The sequence below is a fragment of the Acinonyx jubatus genome, chromosome E4 (genome assembly GCF_027475565.1).
Source record: "Acinonyx jubatus isolate Ajub_Pintada_27869175 chromosome E4, VMU_Ajub_asm_v1.0, whole genome shotgun sequence".
NCBI lineage: Eukaryota > Metazoa > Chordata > Mammalia > Carnivora > Felidae > Acinonyx > Acinonyx jubatus.
Window position 1 is genome coordinate 37,154,850 of NC_069395.1, and position 26,477 is coordinate 37,181,326.

Genomic DNA, 26,477 nt, shown 5'->3' on the forward strand with positions numbered 1-26,477 from the left:
GTGGTGTGTGTACCTTGTTTAGAGAGCAGCCTTTGCACTCCCTGTCTTCTATCACTCCTGAGTTCCTCTTCCTAGTACTCTAACTCTTCTGATTTCTCCACTTCTAGGTGCCCTGATCCGCATACAGTGTTAACTGGTAAAAAACGGAAGACAAGACCTTTGTCAGGCAGTTTTGCATGAAAAATGAAACACAGGCCTGAAGATGCCACAATTGATAATCTGGGGAGGCCTCTCAGCCCCATGATTTCTCAATGACACCACGAAGACAACAGCTATAATTGTGAGGACGGCCCAGGGTTCTCTCCTGGCCCCGGTAAATAAATGGTGAGAGCTTTACCACCATCTCTAGAGTGAATCTCATCCCTAAAAGTCAGAAAGTACTCCGAGGGGAGGCACCAGAAACCTTCCAGGGGAAAGCTCAGAAATGAGCTTTGTGATACGCTCATGTTGCCTAGCAAAAAACATTGTTCCAATCTCTTCCTTTGCAAAATGGGTTTGGTCATACCTAATTAAGAGTATTTTTCTGATTATTAAAAGAACCTGTCTCACTTCTAGTGGCTAGCCAACCCTCCTCCCTTCGTGTGTGTTGTTTACATGTGATCTGGATTATTGACACTTCATGTTTCTCATGCCTCTAGGAGTTAATAAGAAGGTTATACAAGTCCTGAGAGGTAAAAATTTATTGATTTATATATCAGCATGTTATGATACGGTCACACCTGCTCATACAGCTGACTTTTTCTTATAGCCAAAAGAGGATGTTTTTCCTTTTAAAAATACATTTTTTTCCAGCAGGAAGAAACATTTTAAAAACAAACATTTTCATATTAAGTGGAAATTTAAAACAATGGCTTCTTCCCCTCTGCCGCCCCCCCCCCCCCAAAAACTCATGAGAAATAGGGCTGGTCAGCAATCTCTGAGTGCTTCAAATCTGCTTTCAGTCTTCTGTCCCCAATTTGTTCTTCATCTTGGACAGAAGCAACTTCTAGGGGGAAAAAATGCAACCTCAACTCAAAACAGCAACCTGAATACAAACAGAAGAAGAGGTAGACTGAACTGCAACGTTTTAACTTATTTGGTGGATTGTATATTTTTAATACATTTAAATTGTTTTCAGTGGGATCAAACATATTCTACAAACAAATACCTGAACAATAAAGGTTTTGAAGGCTCAAAACAAAATCTAAGAGAGACTTCTATCGGTCTACTTAGCTTTGAGACCGGAAAGCATAGAACCAGCTTTAGAAAAATGCAAGCTTCCCATGCACTTCAGGAAAAAGTTTGCATTTGTCAAATTCTTCCAATCAAAAGCATGCTCTGTAGGACTGATGTTAATGCTTCTCCACCTTTTAAAGCCCCTGCAAGGGTCAGTGATAGGAATTTCCTTAGAGCAGTGAGTAGCTTAACTGTGAGGAGTTTATTCAATACTAACAGTTAAACCGAAAGACAGGCCAGTGGTATGCTGGAGACAGCTCCTACAGGCTCCTGACGCTACAGCCGATTGTTACATTTTAGTGTTTTGCCAGCAGTTGTTAAACAGCTGTTATTAAAATTATATAAGCCTATAATTGGTGCTGGAGCTCAAAGTGGTTCACCTAAGGAGTGAAATTTGTACAAGGGTAAGAAATAGTTTCACAGATCACATATCAGATTAAGTGACAATCAATTTGAGAAGTAGGTGAATTAAGATGTTATTCCATTTTTCAAATCATAGGTAGGCTACAAGAGTTCGGCAAAATCAGTTAAAGCATCCTGGGAGAATCACTTGGCCATATGGAGCTGACAATAAAGTATATTTTATTATTTTCTGTTAATTGTGTTATATGTCCTTGCTATCAGGAAAATTTATAGCAAATGTATGTACACTTTGCATGCATCATTTTTTTTTTCCAGGAGAGCGGACTGGTGAACAGTTACCAAGATACCAACAATATACCAGTATCTCCACCATACCATGGGGAAAAATGGGGAAGGAGTGGAGGAAACAGGTTAAAACCAAAGAAGGAAGTACACCGTTTTTCATTTGGTTTTTCGGTTTGCCCTCAGCATCCAACTGCCATGACGTGCTCTAAGTACATGTCCACAGATGTTAATGCCAAAGAATCTCCAGAAACACACAAACACCCCATCCCCACCACTAAGAAGTAAAAGCACTTTACTTGAAAAAAATCAACTTTATTTTTCTAGGTTAAAAAAAAATAGAACCAGCTATTCATTTTTGTTGTTGTTGTTGTCGAGAAAATGTTTCTTTTGGTGTTCACATCTAAATTTCTCAAAAGGTGATCTGGTTACTAAAATAATCCCGTATGCATTCATAACCCAGATCCACGTGTGACCAGCCCTTTACAAAAATTAATTACAGTTGCCACAGCCTTTACATTCATTCTTATAATACATTACAACATGCAGATACATGAAGAAAGAAAAACATGTCAACAAGCAGAAGTAAACATATAGCATCAGGAAAACTAAAATCCACCTGTATAAAATAAATACGACTTTGCAATAACTGTGACGAAAATGAAAGCACTTAATGTAACAATGGCAGGTCAATGTACAACTGTGTCATTACCCAGTCACCACAGAAGTTACTGTAAAATGCAGACTCCTCCCGTGGAAAGAACTTGTGCCTCAGTCATGTGTTCAACAGTTCTACACAATAAAAATAAAGCCATTTGAAATATGTGTGCACACTTTGCAACCAGAATACACTTAAAAACTTTTCACTCTTTCAACTGTTCTAAAAAGTATTAAATGTAAAAATCCTCAAATGGAAATTCTGCAGAAAAACCAATATTTTTCTTCCATATGGCTACAGTCACCCTCCCCAACAGTTCAGCACCCTCAGCTTATTCCCAGGGTCCAGTTCCTAATTGTTGAGGATCAATGCAAAATGATTGCAATAAAGCACCAACCAGTGACCGCTCCAGAGGACACCTGGCCCCTTTGTGATCTAGAAATGTCCAATTTAGGTGGTTTTGGTCCCAAACGTATTAGACTCCACCCCCTCATAAAATAAACCAGTATACCTGCTGCCCAGTGCCGCTTTTGACTTTGCCTTTCACATTAACAGACGTAAGGTTCACAGCAGTCCATGGCAAAAAATGAGACTAACCATTTTTATTCATCTTTATGGACCCAAGGGGACCTGCTCGTAATGGTAACTCTGGAGTGAAGTCCTGTGTAATGAAGAAAATGACAAACTCTTCCTATTCAGCAGCGCAAATAAAATTTTCTTAAATATAAAAAGAATCCAATAAGACTGTCCATGATTAAAGACTACTTTCTATGATTATAACCAGGTCCTGCTAGTTCAGAAGAGTCTTTAGGGAAGTGATTGTCAAAAACATTACTAAAGACAAATCCACAAGAAGTGAATAACATAAGCAAAGAATGAAGAGGCATTCTTAACATCAATGTGAACGATATTAACACTAGGATGATGTGAGGTTTACATTGGGTGATTTAACATTTCATTTTCATAAAAGGCTTGAGTATAATCGCAATACTGCCAACTCCTGATTATTCAGGGATTCCTTTTCTAGCCCATGGATTACTTAGGCTTTTGTGTTCCCTCTTTTTGCAGCGGTCTTCCCAAATCTTTTCGCTACTCATTAACACAGTCAAAAATACATAAATGAGAGAAACTAATAAACAACTGAAATCTTTTTTTTTTCATTAACAAGCATCCCCAGAAGAAAAAAAAAAAAGTTTGATGAGAAAAAAACTCAAACTCGTAAATACACACTAGATGTTTGGCTAACTATGACATATTATTGGATTAATTATCCAGTAACCCCTAGTTCCTTTATAGTGGGAAATTAACAGTTGATTGTAATATTAAAAACTACTTAATATTATGACAGATCTGAACTCAGAGCTATCTTTTAAAAATCTATTTAGATTCTCAACTTATTTGCCCACCCCAAAACATCATTTTCCATTCTATAGTTTTTCTTTACCTTCCACTGGTGCATAGCTTTCTCCATCGTATCTGTACATTTCAACACCAATAATGGTTTCTGAAGTTAAGAGTGAACTGCCAGTGTGGTCACTTCTGTATTCACTGCACCTGCTCTTGGCCCATGGCCAAGCAGGTGCTCCACTGCTGTGACTTGTTGAGACCAGGATCCAGTAGGGAGTTCTCAACCCTCTCTGCCACGGGAATCTAGGCAGATCAACTGAGATCAAGAAGTGCTGAGATTCTACAAGTACTGGTATAAAACTGGTACAGTTTAATTTTTTCCCCCTTAACAAAACATACAGTCTCTAAACCTTTCACCTCACTTTGCGCAGAAAGTACAAACTGGGAATTTTTATTCAGTTCTGTACAGTGGCGTATTGCCACTTCCCTGATTTGCCATATAAGAACACTGATTCTCTCTTCGCATTCCCTAGTGCGAGTAGGAGAACTCCAGTTACTGGTAAGGAGAGCACTATCGATGCTCTCAAATGAACGTATTTTGCAAACAGAAGAAAGAGAACACATTGATAAGCAATCAAAGAGGGATACACAGATCAACTATGGATCTATTTACAACCCACAGGTCTATTTTCAAAATGAACTCACGTATCTATTGGTATTTGTCACTCTAGAGTCTGTTGAAATGACTCTGCGCTTGAAAAGTAAAGCATCTTATAGAATAGTTGGTTTAATGTGTACAGTATATTAACAGTATCACGTTCCTTTGGAGCACAGTGATGGCGATAGTGGCTCTAAATCACATCTATGTATGCACGTATGCATTTCTCTCTCTCTCTCTCTCTTTTTTTTTTTTTTTTGGTAGAAGAACTGGCCACTCCTCCCTGTGGCTTGCTTTAGCAATGAGGAAAAGGTCTGTTTAGCTAGGACTGTGCATGCCGTCCCTGACAGTGAGCAACTTATCCCCCAGATGGCTGACTAATCTCTCAAATGAACAATTTCAATTCATCCTGTAATCTAGCAGTGTTTGCTGGGCCTCAAACAGAAGCATCATTAAGCTTCTCTTTGGCTTCCTATTGTCATCCATGCCTCTTAATTGAGATTGATTTCACCTACTCACTGTCACTGTAAAGCACACAATAAAATGCCTGGATTTCAAAAAAAAAAAAAAAAAATCGCATCTGATCACAAGCACTACCAAAGCAAACACATTAACACCGTCTTCTGCATTTTACCAGTAGTGGCATAATATGCAACGAGGTATTTCATTAACACATTATTCTCTTTCATATATGCACGGAATTAACCTAAAGACGAAGCTGCTGTGGACTTTTATTTGGTGTTGCTTTACCTTCCCACATAACTGGGAGAAAATTCACATCTTTTCAGTTTCCTTTTTTGGTTTATTTAAAAATAGAAAACATTAGCCTTTATTTTTATTTTCTGGCCTACTTCTCAAAATTGCCATTTGAATGATTAGCGACAACACGGGAATCTACAATGCTCGTATCACAGAAAACTACCACTGACTTACTCAGATCTTAATAGTCCTACAGTCCCAAACTAAAACACACGCTCTGTCTCAACACTGGGAATGCACGGGAAGAGTCGATGCAGTCCCAGCACTTTGTGGGAAGAGTCTGGTTCTACTATGAGGTATAAATCACATGAACATAGTAGGAAAAAAATCTTCTCTAGAAATAGACACTTGACTTTATTCTCCTTAAGAGCAACTGGAAGAGACAGGGGAAGCCTTTTGTGCTGGTCTGAATCCTGGTCACACCACCCTGACACGGGCAGCAACGTGACGTGACGACGGAGTATAGGTTCAGGGGTGCCGTGTGACAGCTTGTCACCATTTTGAGCCCGTGTCTGGCTCTAGCTCCTATTTTTCTGATCGAACCCCTTTTTCACCTCAAACGGATCATTTAAATGCTTTACAACGTTGGTTTCAGCTGCCCCCGAGCAAACTTGGTGCTAATACCCCAAAACGGGAGACAAAAGCCTCGGAGCTGGACGGAAGCCTCTGCAGAGTGTCAGGGTCCAGGTACACGTGCAGAGACAACACAGCCTCTCGAGAATTCCACTCACGGATTAGGCTTACGTTTGTTTTCAGGCTATATTACTAATCCTCTGCTATATATGCATCTGATAAAAGTGCATTTTGTAAAAGACAATTATCAATCTATGATATGCCTTCTGTACAAAAAGAGAAATCAAGTGACCCCCTCATACAAGGGAAAGCACTAGCGCCTGTAAACACGATATTGGACTGAGCTAGCCTTTTTTAGAAACACATTCTAGTACCAGAATGTGTCCAGTGGACCCTGCTTTCCCCCCATGCGAATACCTGACACTGGAGTGCCACTGCAAACCCCTGGGGAACAGCTCTTCAGAGGGTGCCAATGGCTCCCCTGCCTCGAGGCTCCTGGGGACACGGCTAGGGTCGGTGGAAATGACGGTGCTCTGCAGCACTGCCCTAACAGACACTACGAGCTAAGAGGAACGGACACAACTTTCTGAGCTTGAACTAGATTACCAAGTACATCTAGTGGCAACAGCATTTCTCTCAGATAGTCTTCTAGGATGGTTTTATGATTTCCTCTTCTCCGAGTGGGATGTTCGCTTAAGTGTGTGGTAGAATGTATCTTTTGAAAACATGAAAAGTCCTTAAAACATATTAGCAGGTCATTATATTACTGATCCTCATTTTAGTAGAGTTTTAAAATATCCCGAAGGGGGATACATATTAATCCATCCATTGAATTTCCTTTGCTTTTTTTTTTTTTTTATATTCTGATTTGCACATGTAAAATAATGCACACTTATGAAAGTCTGAACTCCTCTGGTGACCTTGACAAGTCCCAGTCAATTCCTAAAACAGGCAATGGTAAAAATACTGAATGATCTTATACCACATATAGCCTGACAAAAATGCAAAGGACTGTATGAGAAATATCCACATATTGCTGAGGGTCATCTCCCTGGAAACAGCTTCCTTATGGCCCTTGGGAGGTGGAAAAGCCCCTAAAAGACAAGATAGAAATATTAATTTGTTTTACTGTGGTGGTAGGTCTCCCGAACAAAAGCTGAATATCAGTTTAACTAGAATTTCTGTTGTTGGTTTTTTAAAGCATTCTGCGACTTCCCTTTGTTCCTGAAGAGAGATCTCATTTGAAATAACAATTTTCAAACTGCTGACCCCTTTCCTGCCTCTGAACATTTGCATTTATTTTTCCCACCTGAGATGCTTCTCCTCATCTCTGTGAATAGCAGGTTTAACTGCATTCTTCCAATATCAGAAAAAACACCATCCATCTCCCTCCCCCGCCCCAAGGACATCACGCTCATCACTATGTTTATTTCCTTCTCGGCACTCTCCATGATCTGTAATGATCCAGATCTATCTTCTTTTTGCTACAGACTTGTTTACTGTCTGTCTCCTTCTGGAATATAAACTGCATGAAAGCAGGCACTCTGGCTGCCTTGTTTCTACTGGAACCCTACAGATCTCCATGGCAGCCAGGACACAGAATGTATCAAATTGATATCAAATATTTTCTGAAATAACATAACTTACACTAATTCCTCTATTTACAAGTTAAATGTTTTTGCAAAAAGCGGTGGTAAATCACATATTATTTTCAAAAGGCAATATTATTTATGAAATATATCCTAATAATATAAAAAGAAACACAAAGTAAACAGATGTCTTTAAATTCTTTTCTGGAAGGGAAGGCTAGACTACTTCGGAGCAATAGTACCTAAGGTCATCTTGATAACACTTCAGCATTTCAAATAGTCTTTGTCCTTGCTGATAATCCCTTTGGGTAAGCTGATTCATGTGGGGATTTGCTTCTCACAAGCAATTTACAGAGAACACTTCCAAGTTGCAAGGTCTATTATACAAATAGCTTTCTTAAAAAAAAGACTTCCATTATTGTTGTTGTAATTTTGCCTAAATATCATAAAGCAAGACATAAAGATTGAAAAAGAAGAGGTACTCTCTTCTCTTAATCACCTTGTGCCTTCTTACACATCTATCCTGTTTTATCTTTAAAGAAATTTTGAGAGTAAGACCAAAGATTGTACATGATGCAGAAGGATGTCTTGTTCAATGGGTCTTACTAAGAATTCTAAAGACATGCACAGCGTCCAACCCCTGTCATAGAATATGTACTAGTCCCCAGCCCCAGAGTCGGAATGTTAGGATCAGGAAGGAATCCTGTTGTGGGTAAAGTGAAAAAAAACCCTAAACACAAAAACAAAGGCATTAACGGTAATTAACAGTATCAGCTTTTGCCCACCATCAGGCCTTTGACAGTCTGATTTAAGAGGAACATTAATTCTGAACCAAAAAAATCTAAGTGGGAAGAATATAGCACTTTCTGTTCATCTAAAATCTCATAGCCATCATCAAACTTAAAACAACCTTCTCTTCCTTTTTATTCCCTTTCTTATTGTAAGTTCTAGAAATTAAGTGTACAATATACTTAGTTATTTGTGAAAGCACTTTGGTAATACCTAGCATTCTACCAATTTTCTTCTTTCCTAACTTCCTTTCTTCCTCCCTCTCTCCTCCTCCCTTCCCCTCCCTTCCTTTTACCACATTGTAGTTTTCACAGAAGGTAGAGAATATTAAGTACAGATAAGGGACCTTACGATAAATTGACGTTTTTCTCCCAAGGAGAAAAGTGTAAGGTTGAGTATAAGAAAATTATAAGTATAAAACTTAAAAAGTAAGATTTATCTCTAATACGTAAAGAAAATAATAACCACGCATAAAAATGCAGTTCAAAACGATCTCAAACGACTGCAAGATGATGGCATTATTTAAACAATCAAGTAAGTACAATGCCAAATCATAAATGTTATTTGCTATTTCATAAAACAGCCGTGTAACTGTATATGTATATAGTCTTTTGCATACTGGTACCCTCCTGCATTAGTTCCATTTATATAGTTTACTCATCATTTGATCTTGCATATTGCCTGATGAAGTAAAAGCCTGAATACATTTAACACTAACATTGTTCTTATGAATATTCTAAGCTGAAATTCTTAACTGTAGAAATCCTTTGATTCTTTTAGGGTATCTGAAGAATGGAAAAAATGGTTATCTCCCCCAAAGTACATCTTTGGAACTACCACTAACTTCAGAAACCTATGTAATAGGATACTCTGTACCTGTTTCATAAAAATGTGATAAGAGTTCCTCTTTTTCAATAAAACGTTGATAGAGCCAATCAGAGAGGCCATCAGTCTCCAGGGGTACATCTTTAATTGGAAAGATCCTACAAAGAGTTAGAAAAAAAGCAAAAACTACTTTAATTCAGGAATCGAAATCATTCAGAAACACAACTTAGCTTTGGTCACTGAAAAGCTGAAGAAAGTTATGGAATGGCCTTTGTTTTTGCCGCTTCTCAGATCATCTTGGTTTTTAAAATTTTGTTGATTACACAACAGATGTTCATTCATTCATTCATTCATTCATTCATTCATTCATTCACTAGCCTATCATATGTTAGGTCCAGCACCAGAAGATGAAAAAATATTAATAAGTTATCCAGTATCTATAAATAATTATTGAGAAATGCCTGTCTTCCTCTGTGGGTTTAAGAAGAAACGGTATTCAGAACAGATGAAGTTTTCAAGTGTAGCTACTTTAGGACACATTTAGAGCAGTCGGATGCTAGGCCGAATGCCAAATAATGCATCTTGGCCATGTTCTTTGGGAGGAGATGTCTGTGAACCAGACAGAATCTGCCTAAATTGGTGCCTTTTCACTAATTAGAGCACAGATACTGGTGTCCTGAGAAGGGCCACCTCTTACTGGAGCACAAATGTGAAGATTCTGTGAACGTGTCCCACCTCAACAGGAAACAGACTGGGATGACTAGTGACCTATAGCTGCTGGATGGGGGATCGAAAAGGGTAGCTGGATAAATACTATACATTTGCTGACTCTGAAAAGTTTTTTTTTTGTTTGTTTTGTTTTGCTGTTTCTTGGTAGGGGGTTCTTCTTTTAAATTTCTTCAAATTTTATTTATTGAGAGAGAGCGTGCATGTGTACACATGCAAGTGGGGTGGGGGGAGAGAGAGAGAGAGAGAGAGAGAGAGAGAGAGAATCTCAAGCAGGCTCCAGGCTCAGCACAGAGCCCACACAGGGCTGGATCCCATGACCCTGGATGATGACCTGAGCTGAGACCAAGAGTCAGACAGTGAACCAACGAGCCACACAGGGGCCCCTCTTTATTTTATTTTATTTTTTAAATCAAAAGCATAAAGGTACCCAGTCTTAAAAGTCTGCAAAAATTTTGTTTGTATGAAAAATAGCAGTCCCTGTCCCTCTGCCCTTTGTTTCTCTCTCCCCAGAGGAATCGATTTTTACCTCTTTTAACCAATTATCTTGATATTTATCACCATGTTTCTTCAGTTTGAGGGCCTATCTACTGACCTCCCCTATGGAAGATGAAGATCAAGCTCCTTTCTTTTCCCACCACACATTCATGTCCTTCCCATCTTCCCAGTGCAGTGTGCGTAATTTTAATTAGCACAGTATTAGACATTTACATTGTTATAATCAGGTACATATATTCAAAGCTAAACCATGTAGTAAATCAAGGCTACTATTCCTTTCCTGCTCAATTTTTGTTCTCCCTGAATTGAGCAATCATATTGTTTTCTCTGAATATGTAACTAATTCAGCCATCAGCTCTTGTCTGTCAATTCTCTAGGTCAGGTCTGCAAACTTTTTCTTTTTTTTTTTTAAGTTTATTTATTTTGACAGAGATAGAGAGCATGCGCATGTGTGCACAAGTGAAGGAGGGGCAGAGAGAGAAGGAGAAAGAGAGAATCCCAAGCAGGCTCTGCACTGTCAGCACAGAGCCCAATGCAGGGCTTGAACTCAAACCATGAGATCATGACCTGAGCTGAAACCAAGAGTCAGGCTCTTAAACTGACTGAACCATCCAGGTGCCCCTGCAAACTTTTCCTTAAACAGCCAGATAGAAAATATTTGGACTTTGCAGGCTATATGGTACCTGTTGCAACTATTCAACTCCACTTTGTAGTGTGAACGTTGCCTTAGGCAATATAGAAATAAATGGGTATAGGGGTATAGTTATGATCAAATAAAATTTTATTTAAAAAACAGGCAGTGCAGGGTGCCTGGGTGGCTCAGTCAGTTAAGCGTCTGACTCTTGATTTTGGCTCATGATCTCTCAGCTCATGGGTTCAAGCCCCAAGTCAGGCTCTGTGCTGTCTCTGTGCTTGGGATTCTCTCTCTCTCCTTCTCTCTGCCCCTCCCTGACTCATGCTGTCTCTGTCTCTCTCAAAATAAATAAACTTAAAAAAAAAAATTAGTTTCAGGAAATCACAGTCTTGATTAAAAATTTTACTTTCAAAGCCAAAATATAGTTTTATTTACACAGAAAATAACTTTCCCAACCTTAGTCACCTTTCTGTTCCTCCAAGGATAGTACTACGTTGCTCTAAAGCAGTCATATAGAGGGTTTTGGTCTATTAAATATTTTAATGGGGTAGGAGATTCTGAGGTCCAGAAACTTCAAGTTTCAGCTTGCTACTATAAAATCCCCTACCAGAATTAGATTTTCTTTTGCTTTGAAAGAACATTTCAAAGCATTTATTTTGCTTTGAACAAAAAGATGCATTAAAGAACGTCATAACTTTTAAAGAGGAAAAAATACTTGAAATACTTATGCCACATAAAATCATCCCATAGGCTTGTATTTCTTAGCCCTTTCAGTGCTTATACTGCTGAGTAATTGAAAGATCTCTTTCAAATTAAAATTTTTACTTCTGCACTCTCATGTTCTCATATGCCTCACTAAAGTAAGAGACTGAGACTTCGGGGCCGAGATCCCCTTCCACAAACGGTACAGCTTTTTTGTTTTGTTTTGTTTGTTTTTAATATATGGAGAATCTTTGTTCTTTGGGCCCAATTAAAATAATCCCAGAAGGTAGTGTGGCATAGTGACTAAGGGTATAGACTCTGGGATAGATGGCCGGGGGCTGAATTCTGGCTCAACAGCACTTGCCAGCTATGTGACCTGGGGAAAATTGTCTAACCTTTGTACAATCTGGTCCCTCCATCTGTAAAATGGGGTTAACAGTATTATTTACCTTACAAAGTTGTTACACATGCGCACTACTGGGCACAGGGGAGTGGCATAACTTGGTATTGGTACTGATGGTGGTGGGGTCATTAAAGACCGGACCACTCATGGCAAGTAGCTGTGTTTTCCAGCTCTCTGGCTTCAGCAACAGTTGTAGTGATTGAACTGGACCCAAAGTTGCTATAAGAGTTTGACAGTTCGTGACTATTTTCTTTTCTTTTCTTTTTTAAAGTTTGTTTTGAAGGAGATAGAAATAGCGCGAGTAGGGCAGGGGCAGAGAGAAGGGGAGAGAGAGAGAATCCTAAGCAGGCTCCATGCTGCCAGTGCAGAGCCCAATGCAGGGCCCAATCCCACGAACAGGAAAATCATGACCTGAGCTGAAACCAAGAGTTGGACACTTAACCAACCAAGCTACCCAGGCACCCCTCCATGACTATTTTCATACGCGTAATACTCTACACATTTTTCACACAGCGTAATACTCTATACATACAGTGTGTGCGTGTGTGTTTCTATACCAGTGAGGCAATATGAAGTCAGCCTCAAGCCAGTCATGTAAAAACATAAATGTTGTTACCAAGTATTACAGAGGTGAATTCCTGACAGAGATTCTAAAAATTCTTTTAATATCAATAATGAAATAAATACTCAGAGGAGCAGAGACATGGAGATAAAATTTCAAATGAGGGGTCAGTGCCTTGGCTACTTAAACCAAGTTTGTCTTTCCATTTCTTCAAAGGGTAACTCTCTACTCTTTGAATTATAAGAAATTCTCAAAGTAAAAATAATATTCCAAGAATTTTAATGTCTCCTCTTTTCCTCTCCCCATTAAAAAAAAAAACTTTCTCTAAGATTTATTTATTTTTGAGAGAGACAGACAGACAGAGAACGAGCAGGGGAGAGGCAGAGAGAGACATACACACAGAATCTGAAGCAGGCTCCCGGCTCCGAGCTGTCAGCACAGAGCTCGACGCAGGGCTTGAACACACAAACTGCGAGATCGTGACCTGAGCCGAAGTCAGAAGCCTAACCGACTGAGCCACCCAGGCGTCCCTTCTTCTTCCCATTTTAACTAAGAATGCAGATCCCTATGGGGGAAAGTTACATAGGCTGTACAAGCTCCTCAGGCTGTTCTGATAGACTGACCCACCTGCAGTGGACATGGAATCCTACAGAATTTAGCCACTAGGCAAACATATTTCTATGGAAAAATGTTGGCAGTGTTCACCATACAATGCTAAACTCACATTGTCTCATCTGCTACATCTTTGTCCTTGGCTGCAAAAGGCCAAACTCCCCTGTCTCAAGCCACTATCTCTACTTAAAGTGGGTTTGAAAGGGAGATTTTTTTTTTTTTAAAGTCAGTTTGTGAAGTAGCTTTTCCTAGCCTCTTGCCTTGTCTGAGAAGTCTCTTTAGGTACCTATTGTATGAAACAGCCATTTATATTATGAGGACTGAAGGTCTACATCCACCAAGCAAACTTACAACCTTAATTTGCAGGTAGGAAGAGGAATTAACACAAATAATGACTTTTTTTTTTTTTTTTTTTTTTTTTTTACCTTTTCTATATTTACACTGTTGATTCCTTTTTCTTGTCACTAGAGCTGGTAATACTCTAGTCAATACTGACAACACTGACTAGAGCTGGTAATAACGAGTTCCCTTGTCATTCATTTCTCCTCTTTCTTTTAAAAAAAAAACTTTTTTAACGTTTATTTTTTGAGAGACTGAGACAGAGCATGAGTGGGGAGGGAACAGAGAAAGAGTCACAGATTCCGAGCTGTCAGCACAGAGCCTGATGTGGGTCTCAAACTCACAAACGGTAAGATCATGACCTGAGCTGAAGTCAGACGCTTACTCGAATGAGCCACCCAGGCACCTCTCATTTCTCATCTTTCATGGGGGAAACATTCAATAGTTTACCATTAAGTGTGACATTTACTGAAGATTTTTTTGTAGATACCATTAGTAAGATTAAAGAAATCCCCTTCTATTTCCAGTTTGCTAAAAGTGTTTTCTTTGTTATCATGAATGACAGTTAACACTTCGTCAATTGTTTCCATCTATTGATATGTTTTTATAATTTCTTCCTTTATTCTGTTAATGTGATGAATTAAATTGTTTTTTGAATGGTTTTTTTTTTGACCAATTTTGAATGTTAAACAAAACTTTCATTTGTGGAATATATGTTCTTGGTATGCAATCTGATATGTTTTTTATATATTGCTGGGTTAGTCTTGGATTTATAATCATGGAAGAAATTTGCCTGTAAATTTTCCTTTCTTATAATATCCTTGGTTCAGGTTTTGATATCAGAGTTATATTGGTTTCATAAAACAAGCCCAGAAGTATCCCCTTTTCTATGCTCTGGAAGAATTATACTTAATGTCCTTTTTTGTCCTTTTAGTGACTATAGAATCTGTAGTAATGTCCACTTTTTCATTCCTGATATTGGCAATATGGGCCTTCTTTTTTTCTTGATCAGCCTTGCCAGGAGTCAATTTTATAGTGCTTAAAAAAATTTTTTTTAGTGTTATTCTTTCTACTGTATGTTTTCGATTTCAAGAAATTCTCCTATATTATTATTCCCTGCTTTCCACTATCTTTGTATTTAATTTGCTTTTCTCTTTCTAACTTTCCGAGATAGACATTTAAATCGCTGATTTTCATGTTTTTTTCTTTTCTAACAGAAGGTTTTTAAGGCTACAAATTTTCCTCTTGACACAGATTATGCTATATCCCATAAATTTTTATATTTTCCTTATCATTTCTGTTAAAAATATTTTGTTGTTGTTAAAATTATTTTCTAATTTAACTGTAGTCTCTTAATACACAGTAAACATTAATTATTTCCTAATAATAGAGTCTCATCTTTTGTTATTCTTATTTTTTAACATTTATTTATTTTTGAGAGAAAGACACACACGGGTGCCTGAGCACAAGTTGGGGAGAGACAGGTAGAGCGGGAAACAGAGGGCTCCAATCTAACAGCAGAGAGCCCCATACAGGGCTCAACTCAGAACCATGAGATCATGACCTGAGCTAAATTCACACCTTTAACCGACTGAGCCACCCAGGCACCCCATCATCTTTTGTAATTCTAAACAATGTGGCAATGAAGAACATTATGCAAATGTCCATTCTTATGTGTACAAGTGCATCTACAGGGTAAAATTCCAAAATGAAATTGCTAAGTCATGGCTAAATGTATTAGTAATTTTGAAAAATGTGGTCAAATTGTCTTCATAAAGATTATATCAATTTATATTCCCACCAGCAATTTATGAGAATGCCTCTCATGGAAAGATTTTTAAACTGGAGAATAGCAAACGTCAGAGGCTCTGCTTTGGAGGATAGCCAGCAATGTTTCACAACCGGGATATGCAAATTTGGGGACATATTCTTGGGGATCCATCTAGGAGTTCTCTTTAAGTATACAGAGCTCTTGTGTTTTCATTTCAATATTAATCTTAATGAAAATATTCTGAATTATACAGATAAACATCTTTTTACTAAGTACTGCCATTTGACTTCAGTGCCAATGTTTATAGTAACTTTGGCACAACACGGTACTACTTAAAAGGCCAAAAAAGTGAACGCAGGCATACTCAAGAGCAAAATCTATACTTTCACCTCTCAAAATCTGAGAGTTAGCTCTAACTCTCTCTGTGACTTGTAATATCCACTAAAATGAGACAAGAGATGAGTTCTGCCTCTTATAATGGCCGAGGAGTTCACAGGTACCACTTATACATTCTGGACAGAACACCAAAAGTAATTAGTAGAGCGCACTGGAGAGTGACTAAAGACAGGCAGATATTGGAGGAGAGTCAACACGGGCAAGGCAGGAACGGTACTGGGCGAGTTTTCCATTTCTTCCAGCTTTTTACCTGAGGGAAATTCCCAGTTAGTGCCACATGGGGAGGCTTAAAATTTAGAGCGGGGAGTCACAACTTCAAGTCTCTGGATGAGCCCTGAGCTATGTATGTATGGGGCAGAGTCCAGGCAGAAGAAAGCCTCACAACTCCAGCCAGCACAGTTCCAGGTACAAGGAAGGTGTGCCCAGGGCCACGTGGCGAATTTAACTGTTCAGGAAAATGTAATCATTTGTTTCCTCCAAATTAAATGCCCTTGAATATTTGGAATTTTAGAAAAGTTGGTTAACTTCATCCAGAAACTCCAGGAATGTTTTAAAATTAAAAACTTAAATTTAAAAACTGGGTTTTATTTTTTAACTAAATGGCATTACAAATTACTGACTTTTTACTTTTAGATAATTTAATACTATCTTAACACAGTTTTGCAATATAAGGAACACTCTTTAAACTACTCACTTCTACCACACTGAATAGCAGCCAAATGGTTTGGGGAATTATTTGCATTACTTTTTGACTTATAAAAATATACTATTTTTGTAAATATAAAATCAGGCCTAATCAACCTAAGGAAAACTTACCAAGAGCCATAGGGCTAAAGAACATCTTAAAATAGTATTTAAAACATCTTTAGGGGCACCTGGGTGGCTCAGTTGGTTAAGCATCCCACTTCAGCTCAGGTCATGATCTCACAGTTTGTGAGTTCAAGCTCCACATCGGGCTCTCTGCTATCAGTGTGGAGCCTGCTTCGGATCCTCTGTCTCCCTGTCTCTGCTCTTCCCCCGCTCATGTGCCCTTTCTGTCTCTCTCTCAAAAAATAAACATTTAAAAAAATTTAAAAAACCCCACCTTATAAGGAGAAAAGTGACTAAAAATATGGCTGAATTAAACAGAGGAGTTTGGATTTACCAACTGGACTCTTGAAAGAACTTGGTGACGCTGGTGAAGTATATATTGCTTTAAGTGGGGGTGAGTGTGGAAATGGGGCTGTGTTTTAACAGAAAACCTTCCCTACCATCTGCCTAGAACAGCTTGGACATTCTCTAGGCCTGAGGAGACAGCCAGAAGGGCAGACCAAATGCTCCCTCAAGAGCAATCTACTTTTATTACTCTGTTTGATCACCGTGGGATTAAAATATTAAAACAACTAATCCCCTAATATGGCAAAGTATCAAATGCACTCAATACCAGTCCTCTTGGAATCAAATAAAAGGAGTTCTTGTGGGAAATAAATAAAGAAATAAATAACAGAAATAAATCTTTCCAATACCAGTAGCTATCCAAACTAGACACTAGCTTCTAATTTTCAAGAAACAAAAATTCTAATCATCAGTAATCCAGAATGTGCTCTTAAAAAAAAAAGTTTATTTATTTATTTGGAGGGAAAGAATGAGCACACAATTGGGGCAGAGGGCAGAGGGGGAGAAATAGAATCCCAAGCAGGCTCCATGCCCAGTGCTGAGCCCAATGTGGGGCTCGAACTCACAAACCTGTGAGATCATGACCTGAGCTGAAACCAAGAGTGCGATGCTTGACCAACCAAGCCACCCAAGCGCCCCCGGAACATGCTCTTAAATAGAGTATTCTACCAAAATCCATTGAATCAGATTTAAGAGCACTAGATAAATTACACTTGCAAAAAAAGATATAAATAATGCTTAGCAGCTGGCACCTCTATATATTTGTTAGAACATTTGAATTTTCATGGTACCAAGAATCCAAAGTGGGAGCTAGCTAACAAACAACATGGCTAAATCTTCGATTCAGTTATGCCAACTCCAAGTAAGGGAGCTAATAAACACTGAGGAAGATTTTGAGATGCACAGTTCCTGCTTTCAAAAACCTAATAATCTAGCAGAGGGAAAAGTAAACAAATACTCTACTGCCAGAATATGGTCAATGTTGTATAAGGAATTTAAAGAACTTCTGTGTGACTTTAAAGGAAGGGGGTGTGTTGTCTACTTATAGCATAGGATACGTGGAAATGGCCTCACTTCAGTTGGCCTAAAAAAGTAATTAGGATTTAAAAAAAATTTTTTAGTTGTTAACAAAGTAACAATATGCATGTAGTTTTCTTTTTTTTTTTTTTAATTTTTTTTTTCAACGTTTATTTATTTTTGGGACAGAGAGAGACAGAGCATGAACGGGGGAGGGGCAGAGAGAGAGGGAGACACAGAATCAGAAACAGGCTCCAGGCTCTGAGCCATCAGCCCAGAGCCTGACACGGGGCTCGAACTCCCAGACCGTGAGATCGTGACCTGGCTGAAGTCGGACACTTAACCGACTGTGCCACCCAGGCGCCCCTATGCATGTAGTTTTCAAGAGTCAGAGTACTACAAGGTTCACATGAAAAATAATAGGCCTATTTTTTCCCTACTGAGATACCTGTTTCTCAGATACAGCCCTTTTCAATTTTCTTTTGCCATTTACCTCCATCTTGCTTATAAACATGCTGCTACCACTATTTCTAGATTATCCAACTTCAAATTTATTCACTGACTTCCTACTATGGAAGAAGAATTTGGCTCTCTTCCCCTTTGTCCTCTTCCCCTTCAGCTTCTTCCTCCTCTTCTCCTACAGTTAATAATTACTTCTCAGTGCCAACTCTGTCCCTTGTAACTATGCTTATTAGTTTACGTTCTACGTATTTTCTCATGTGTCTATGGCCTCTATTGGACTGTGCTGTCCTCATCGTTGCATACCTGGTGCGTAAATCAGTGCCCAATCCTTTGTGGGAACTCGAGCTTGCTGAACTGACTTAAAATGAAAGTAATCTGCCACTATAAAACTTATGAGGTGCCATGTGTAGACAGCCATCAGTACCACGGGTGTAGTTAAGTGACACCCACCAGGACGGGTGTGATAAGAATAACTCAGAAATGCAGAAACTGCTTGTCACCAAAAGCAGATTTATGGACAAGAACAGACAACTGCCAAATTGAACATATCAGAGTATCTCCCAGCATTCAAGTTCCAGAAGTTTTGCTTTGAGCCACTGTCCTGAGGTAAGCTGCTCAAGCCTTCACCCTCAACATGCTAAAATATAATATTTATAGCTTCCCCCTGAATCCACTAGCAACGTTAAAAAAAAAAAACTCTCAGTTATCTGAAAATAGAATTCAGTAACTCAGATATAAACTTGTACCCACTTTAATACATGGATAAACCAAGGCTCTAAGGCAGCAAATGTAGGGTCATATAGGAGAGAATTTCAAGTGACTTTAACTTTACATAGAAGGAGAGAAGGCAAATAGCACATGGGCCACTGCTTCCTTTCATAGTCAGGAAAAATTCAGCCTGGGACCCCTTCTCCTTGAGCCCTGCTCCTTGTAATAATCACAACTATAGCAAACCAACATGCCACGTGAGGGTATAAACCATGAAGTGGCATTGTTTAGAACTCAAATTTATTTATATCTTTATTCACGTTGTATCTTTTGAGACACAGTAAGATGCTTAATAAATGCTTGCTGAGTGAACTGAACTATCTAGTAAGCAAAACATGACACTGGTATATTTGCTTAAGAGAATCACACTATTACACTTTCCATGAGTCTAATAACTTAAAAATTTACTGTTAAGGCTATTTTTTTTTAAGAGCAGTTTAAAGTTCACAGAAAAATTGAGGGGAAGACACAGAGAATTCTCCCTGTCTCTCTAATGACTTTTTAAAACTTTTTTTTAAGCTTATTTATTTTGAAATAAAGAGGGGAGGGAGGGGCAGAGAGAGAGAGAGAGAGAGAGAGAGAGAGAGAGAGAGGGAATCCCACGCAGGCTCCACGCTGTCAGCACAGAGCCCAATGCAGGGCTTAATCTCATAAACCGTGAGATCATGACCTGAGCCGAAACCAAGAGTTGGATGCTTAACCAACTGAGCCACCCAGGTGCCCTGACTTTTTAAAACTTTTAATCTTGAAATAATTTCACAGAAAAATTTGTAAAAATAGTACAAAGAATTCACATATATGCTTCATTCAGATTCCCCAAATATCAGTATTTCCCACATTTGCTTTATGTTAACATTCTTTCTCTCTATATATATCTTTCTGACACATATACATATGAGTTTTCAACTTCAGAGAGTAAATTAGTGTCCCCTAAATACTTCCATGTGTATTTTCTAAATATAAGGGCAGTCTCTTACATAACCATAATGGAATGATCAAAATCAGGAGATTAACACTGATACAATATTATTATCTAATCTAAAATCTACAAACTTCATTCAAATCATGCCAATTGTCCCACTAATGTTTATAACAAAACACAAATAAAAAGGAAAAAGGAAAAAGAAGGTATCATGCTGTAGGAAGAGGAATATAGCAGTAAAATAAGTAAAACAGACTTAAGATGGAACCAATATCAATAAAGGGAATATTTAATAAGAAAATACACTCCAAGTAAAAGGTAATGAGGCTTGAACTAGTCTGTGGTATTTAGATTAAAAAAAAAAATAGAAACATCGCAGAGGTTTCCTTCAAGGAATTGGTAGCTGAATTTGAGACGCAGAATTAAAAACTAGAAGGGTCAAAGAAATTCGAAATTTTCATTCTGGGTGAGGGCAGAATGATATCAGCATAAATCCCATTTAGACATCCAGGAGAAACAAGTTTGTGTGAAGGAAAGTGAGTTCAGTGTTAGAAATACCAGGCTTGCAGAAACAACAACTTGTTATCCCAGTAGGGAGAGTGAAATGAGGGTCTGGAACTTGGTAGAAGGGCTGAGAACTAGCAGTAAGACTCTAGAGGGGCTGTTTCTATTTACTCTACTATGAACTCAACCTCCACAGACAAAAGAGGGCTAAAAACAGGATCCTGGAGAAGTCTATATTTAAGCAATTTGTCACTGTGTGTGTGTGTGTGTGTGTGTGTGTGAGATCCTGCATTAAATGAGTGGTTAGACAAAAAGACTAGCTAGCCCTGCCACTTCTCAGATTCAACTGACTTCAAGTAACTAAAAGATAGTGATCTTCAGTGAGAGTTATGCTTAACCATTATTCAATCAAAAATTAAATGCTAAGAATTTTTTTTATTTTGGGGATATAATATTTCTAACAACACTAAATTAACTGTTAGAAAACAAAAATAGTTCTGAATACCAGTGGCAGTCACTGTGCTTGATCCTGAAGAGACCAAAAAGTGACAAGGAGAGGGCGAACTCTACCGGGCCAGGGAGGTGGGGAGAGGGCTCTTCATTTCCAAAGCTCATCCTAGTTCTCCAAATCACATTATGTCCAGATTCACGTACTGAAAATAACTTAGTAAATTAGATTTATAGGTTTTGGTTTTTTATCTCGACTATGTCAACAGTACAAAATTTCTTCCGTGTATAACTTTTTATAAATATTTGCGAAGAAATTAAGTCTATCTTCTAAGTAGAGGATGAAGATTTTATCTCACTTGAAATGATGGTTCACCTCTTTCAAATTTCAACTTCATTACAGAAATACAGAATTCAACCCACAATTCAGTCAAAATTCAATTAAGACCAATGCCTCCGGCATCCTAAATGCTGCCAAACTGTTTTCTTTTCTTAAAGGAAAGAGGGGAGGGGAAACCTGTGGGTACAGAAAAGAATGAACTTGTGGGTGGTGAACATTAATAAAAACAGCCAAGCAGAACTAAAAACTTGAAGATTGAATTTAATGTGTAACTTTCCATTTTCCAACTAGAAGTTCTGAACAGTGAATGAAGACAAAAATGTCCGTGCTTTTCCAGGGAGAGGCTAGGATACAGAGACAAAGCAACAGAAAACAAGAGGTGAGAAGAAAAGTAGACAGGAAGAAGAAGAGAATTATTAGACACAGCAGAAGTAGGGGTGAAATGAACAATAATTCTAAGCAAGGATAGAGAAAACCCTAGCATTAAAAAAAAAGTAGAGACAGGGGTGCCTGGGTGGCTCAGTTGGTTAAGCGTCTGACTTCATCTCAGGTTATGATCTCACAGTTTGTGAGTTGGAGCCCCGCGTCAGGCTCTGTGGAGCCTGAAGCCTAGAGCCTGCTTCAGATTCTGTGTCTCCCCCTCTTTCTGCCCCTCCCCAGATCTCACTCTCTCTCTGTCAAATATAAATAAACATTAAGAAAAAATGTAAAAAAAAAAAAAAAAGAAAAAGAAAAAGAAAAACTAAAGACAAGACACTATTTCCTTCTGCTAGGAAAAAAGAAAGCCTAATTTTAGCTCAAGAGGCACTCTTATCACCTCACTCCCAGATGGGTAATTTGGGGGCTGGGGCAGAGGGTGGTAAACCTTTAAGGGTGCATCATTAGTACCTAAGTGTGTACCACTTAGGCGTGAACTACTTTAGACTTACAGTTACTGGGAAAAGGTGACCTGGAATTTGGTCCCCATTATGTTAAATGACTGATTTTCACCATATTAATTTTATCCTACTTTCTTCCAACTTTTACACCAAAAATATATTATAGAAATTTAAGCCTCTTAAAGTTCACTTTTAAATTATGGATAAAGCACTAGAATATGAAAATCTAGACTATACAATTTGAGTATTTCAATATGCCGGATTTAAAGGGGTAAAATCTATTTAGCATCTATTAAATTATATATATATATTTTTTAACTTATTTAAATGTTTATTTATTTTTGAGAGAGAGAGGGAGAGACAGAGTGTGAGCAGGGGAAACACAGAAAAAGAGACACAAAAGCCAAAGCAGGGCTCAAACTCACAAACTGTGAGATCATGACCTGAGCTGAAGTCGGATGCTTAACTGACTGAGCCACCCAAGTGCCCCAAATGATATTTATTTTACATGTGAACTTATTAAATACTTATAACTACCTGATGAAAATGCATTTGTTGAAATTATGCAAAGAACTATTAGACCAAAATCCTAAATTCTACAGGCAATTTCTTTTTTTGATTAGGTTTTAAATTGAAGAATTAATACATTCACATTGTAAAAAAAAACTTCAAATACTATAATGAGAAGAAAGATCCCTCCCCATCAGAGGCGTTGTCTGTCCACAGTTGAATAGCAACTCTATGGTAGGTCACTATATGTGATATAAAACCAATGGTCTCAAACCACTTCATTTGTTGAATAGTCTGTTCATGTTCCTCTGATAAGTGATACTTACTAAATCATATAGAAGTTCCAAAATAAGTCTGGATTTTTAAATCTTTCCATTGATCTGGCCCTGCCCTCATAATTACATTAAACCCTGACATCTGGTAGGAAGTATTCCTCTGTTTCTTTCGTCTTCGAACTACCTTAGCTATGTTCCGTTATCTCTGCTCTCTCAAATGAACTTTAGAACAATCTTGTCAAGTTTCCAGAAAAACCCTCTTGTAACTGTGATTATGTTAAATTTATTGATTAATTTGGGAAAACTGACATCTTTGTAATTTTGAGTCTTCCCCTCTATGAGCACAGTCTCTCTTTCCATTTATTCAGGTATTTTATGTTCTTCAATGAAGTTTTATGTTTTTTCTTCATGAAAAATAAACATTATATATTTTTTCATTAAGTTTTATTGCTAGGTACTTTATAGTTTTGCCTCTGGGAAGAGTATGTTTTTAAAAAATTGCATTTCCTATTTATTGCCAAGATAAGGGATACCAATGATTTCTCTGTAGTGATTTTATATGAAGATTACTGAACTCTATAAATAGATGGTCAACTCAGTCTCTTAGGTTTTCTATGTAGACTTTTGTGATGGTTAACTTTACATGTCAACTTGACCAGGATAAGGAATGCCCAGATAGCTGGTAAACATTATTTCTGGGTGTATCTAGAAGAGATTAACATTTGAATCAGTAGATTTAGTAAAGAAGATTTGATTGATGCCCCCATCAATGCAGATGGGCATCACACAATCCGTTGAAGGTCTGAATAGAACAAAGTGGAAGAAGGGTGAGTCTGCTCTCTCTGCTTGAGCTTAGCTGTCTTTTCCCGACCTAGAGACATTAGTGGTCCTGCTTCTTGGGCTTTCAGACTCAGATAGGTACTTACACCATCAGCCTCTCCTGCCCTCCCTTTCGCAGACCTCGGGACTCAGACAGAATTTTCCACTTGCTTTGGTGGTTCTTCAGCTTGCAGACAACAGATTATGGGACTGCTCTGCCTCCACAATCATGAAAGCCAATTCCTAAATTGAACCTCATCTTACAGATCACTCTGTATATCCTCTTGGTTCTATTTCCCTGAAGAAACACTGACTAAAACAACTACCAGTCATCCCAGTGGATGATATATAGTTCATTGCTCAATTAAGTTTAGAACATTTCCAACACCTTTATAGTTTGGGACACAGGGAAAAACCCTTTTTAATGGTTCACGAAATAATATAAGGCTATGAACCTTCATATAAGATCACTAAGAGGGTATTTTAGGCAAAATTGATACTTGTTATGTGTTACATGCCAGAAGAGGCCCCAATTCTAAAATGAAGTTCCTAACATCACGGGGTTAAAGGGATGGAATGAGGAAGTATCATTTTTTCCTGAAAGCATTGGATGTATTTGTTTTGAAGTTTTTTAGCTAATAAAAGCATTCAAAAATCATTTCTGACAACCAGACATTTTATGCATCCTGATGGAAGTAAGTATCACTATTTATGAAGTATTTCTTATCAAGCAAATTCAAACTTCAATCTGATGAAGTTTTAGTCCCTACCCCACAATTAACAGGAAACAGAAGGGACAGAGAAATACACAGGATACAATCAGCAAAATAAAAATTGTAGCCAGCCTGCAGGGCAAATAATCTGGTACCCTCAAAAATAAACTACAAGGACAAGAAAAAAGAAAGAGAGGGGGAATCAGTAAATAAAAAGAAACATAAGAGATATATTGACCAATTATAATCTAATTGAATCCAAACTGTTTTTAAAAAATCACTTATGAGGGGCGCCTGGGTGGCTCAGTCGGTTGAGCATCCAACTTCAGCTCGGGTCATGATCTCACAGTCTGTGAGTTCGAGCCCCGTGTCGGGCTCTGTGCTGACAGCTCAGAGCCCGGAGCCTGTTTCAGATTCTGGTCTCCCTCTCTCTCTGACCCTCCCCTGTTCATGCTCTGTCTCTGTCTCAAAAATAAATAAACGTTAAAATAAATAAATAAATAAATAAATAAATAAATAAATAAATAAATATAAAAAATCACTTATGAGATAATTCAGAAAAATTGACAATTGTCCAGATATCTGATGGTATTAAGGAACTGTTATTAACACTTTTAGGTATGATACTATGTAATGTTTTTTTACAAAAGAACTCTTATATTTTAGAGAATATGTAATGAAATATTTACAAATGAAATGATAGGATATTTGAGACTTGCTTCAAAATATTCCAGCGGGTTCTGGAAAATAGCATAGGGAAAACAACATTCCCCATAAGAGTAGGATAGGTACCTGGGCTGAATTTATAGGTTTGATATTTTCCATAAGAAAAGTTTTAGAGAGAAAAACTATTTCTGAAATTATAGCCTCTAAAACTTATAAAAACTTGTGATTTTTAAATTTTGTTGTTTTAGGAAGTAAGGAAAAAAACAGAAAGGAAAACCAGAATCACAAATATATTAGGTTTATGCATAAAATTACCAAAATAATATACTGGTTTTATATGTCGGTAATTTTTCTCATACACTTTTCCCTCATCTCTCTGACAATCACTTTCCCCATTCAGATGTAACTTTAATAATACTCTCCAAGCTAACATCAGAAATAACAGGTTAAAAATATCTACTATAAAAGGAATCCAAAACATGGGGTGGAGGGAGCTATATGTAAGTACTAATATATTCAGCATGGCATTATTAAAAGTCAAGAATAAAATCTGACAAGTCTATGACTAATAGGGAAATGGGTCATTAAATGTATATACTATGTAGGATTTTGGAAAGGCACTAAAAATGTAAAGACTTTATAACAATATTTTAAAATACTTACAAAATTTATAATCTTAACACCTAGTACATAGGAAGTATGGGTACAATGTTCATTAAAATGCTCTATGGGAAAAAGTAGCATACAAATAACTTTTATGCCTATTACAGCCACAGCTACATTAAAAACATACATAAAAACAAATATTAAAGGGAAATATAAAAAGGGAATTTTATGGGAGCATGCTGGAACAGCATCTTCCCTCTGTGAAATATTTCCCATAGTTGCAAACTTTTATTTCTGAAAATAATTTTAATGTTTTACAAAGTACATAACAGAAGGCATCTAACAGCATTAGAGAAATGTACTCCTTTAACACTCCCAATCTAAAATATTATCATTTCAACATGTCATCAACAAAAATCATTAATGAGATATTTCAGATTCCTTTTTCCTCCTAGTTGTTGAAATTCAGTGTGTATTTTACACTTAAAAAACATCTCAAATCAGACTAGCCACATTTTAGGGGCTCAACAGTCACATGTGGCTAGTGGCTGCTATAACTGGACAGTGCTTGTCTAGACAGCATAAACTTTAGCCTTCGTACATTCATAAGTATTGCATTTCTACTGTATGCCAGCATTGCTCTGGGAATTGTGAAACAAGACAGATGAAGTATCTGCTCTCACGGGGGTTCAGT

At 37.7% G+C, this 26,477-nt stretch overlaps 1 protein-coding gene across 2 annotated transcripts in view; it reads right to left on the reverse strand.

The window, feature by feature from the left end:
- Window positions 1-2,154: 2,154 nt before the first annotated feature.
- Window positions 2,155-26,477, reverse strand: part of LPGAT1 (lysophosphatidylglycerol acyltransferase 1) — a 112,607-nt gene continuing 88,284 nt past the window's right edge. For both annotated transcript variants that reach the window (XM_053209813.1, XM_053209814.1), the window contains exons 8-9: window positions 9,110-9,216; window positions 2,155-6,949 (exon numbers count right to left, since the gene is read on the reverse strand). In XM_053209813.1, the coding sequence (XP_053065788.1) occupies window positions 6,798-6,949; window positions 9,110-9,216 (259 nt within the window). In that variant the 3' untranslated portion in view covers window positions 2,155-6,797. The remainder of the gene's footprint in view (window positions 6,950-9,109; window positions 9,217-26,477) is intronic.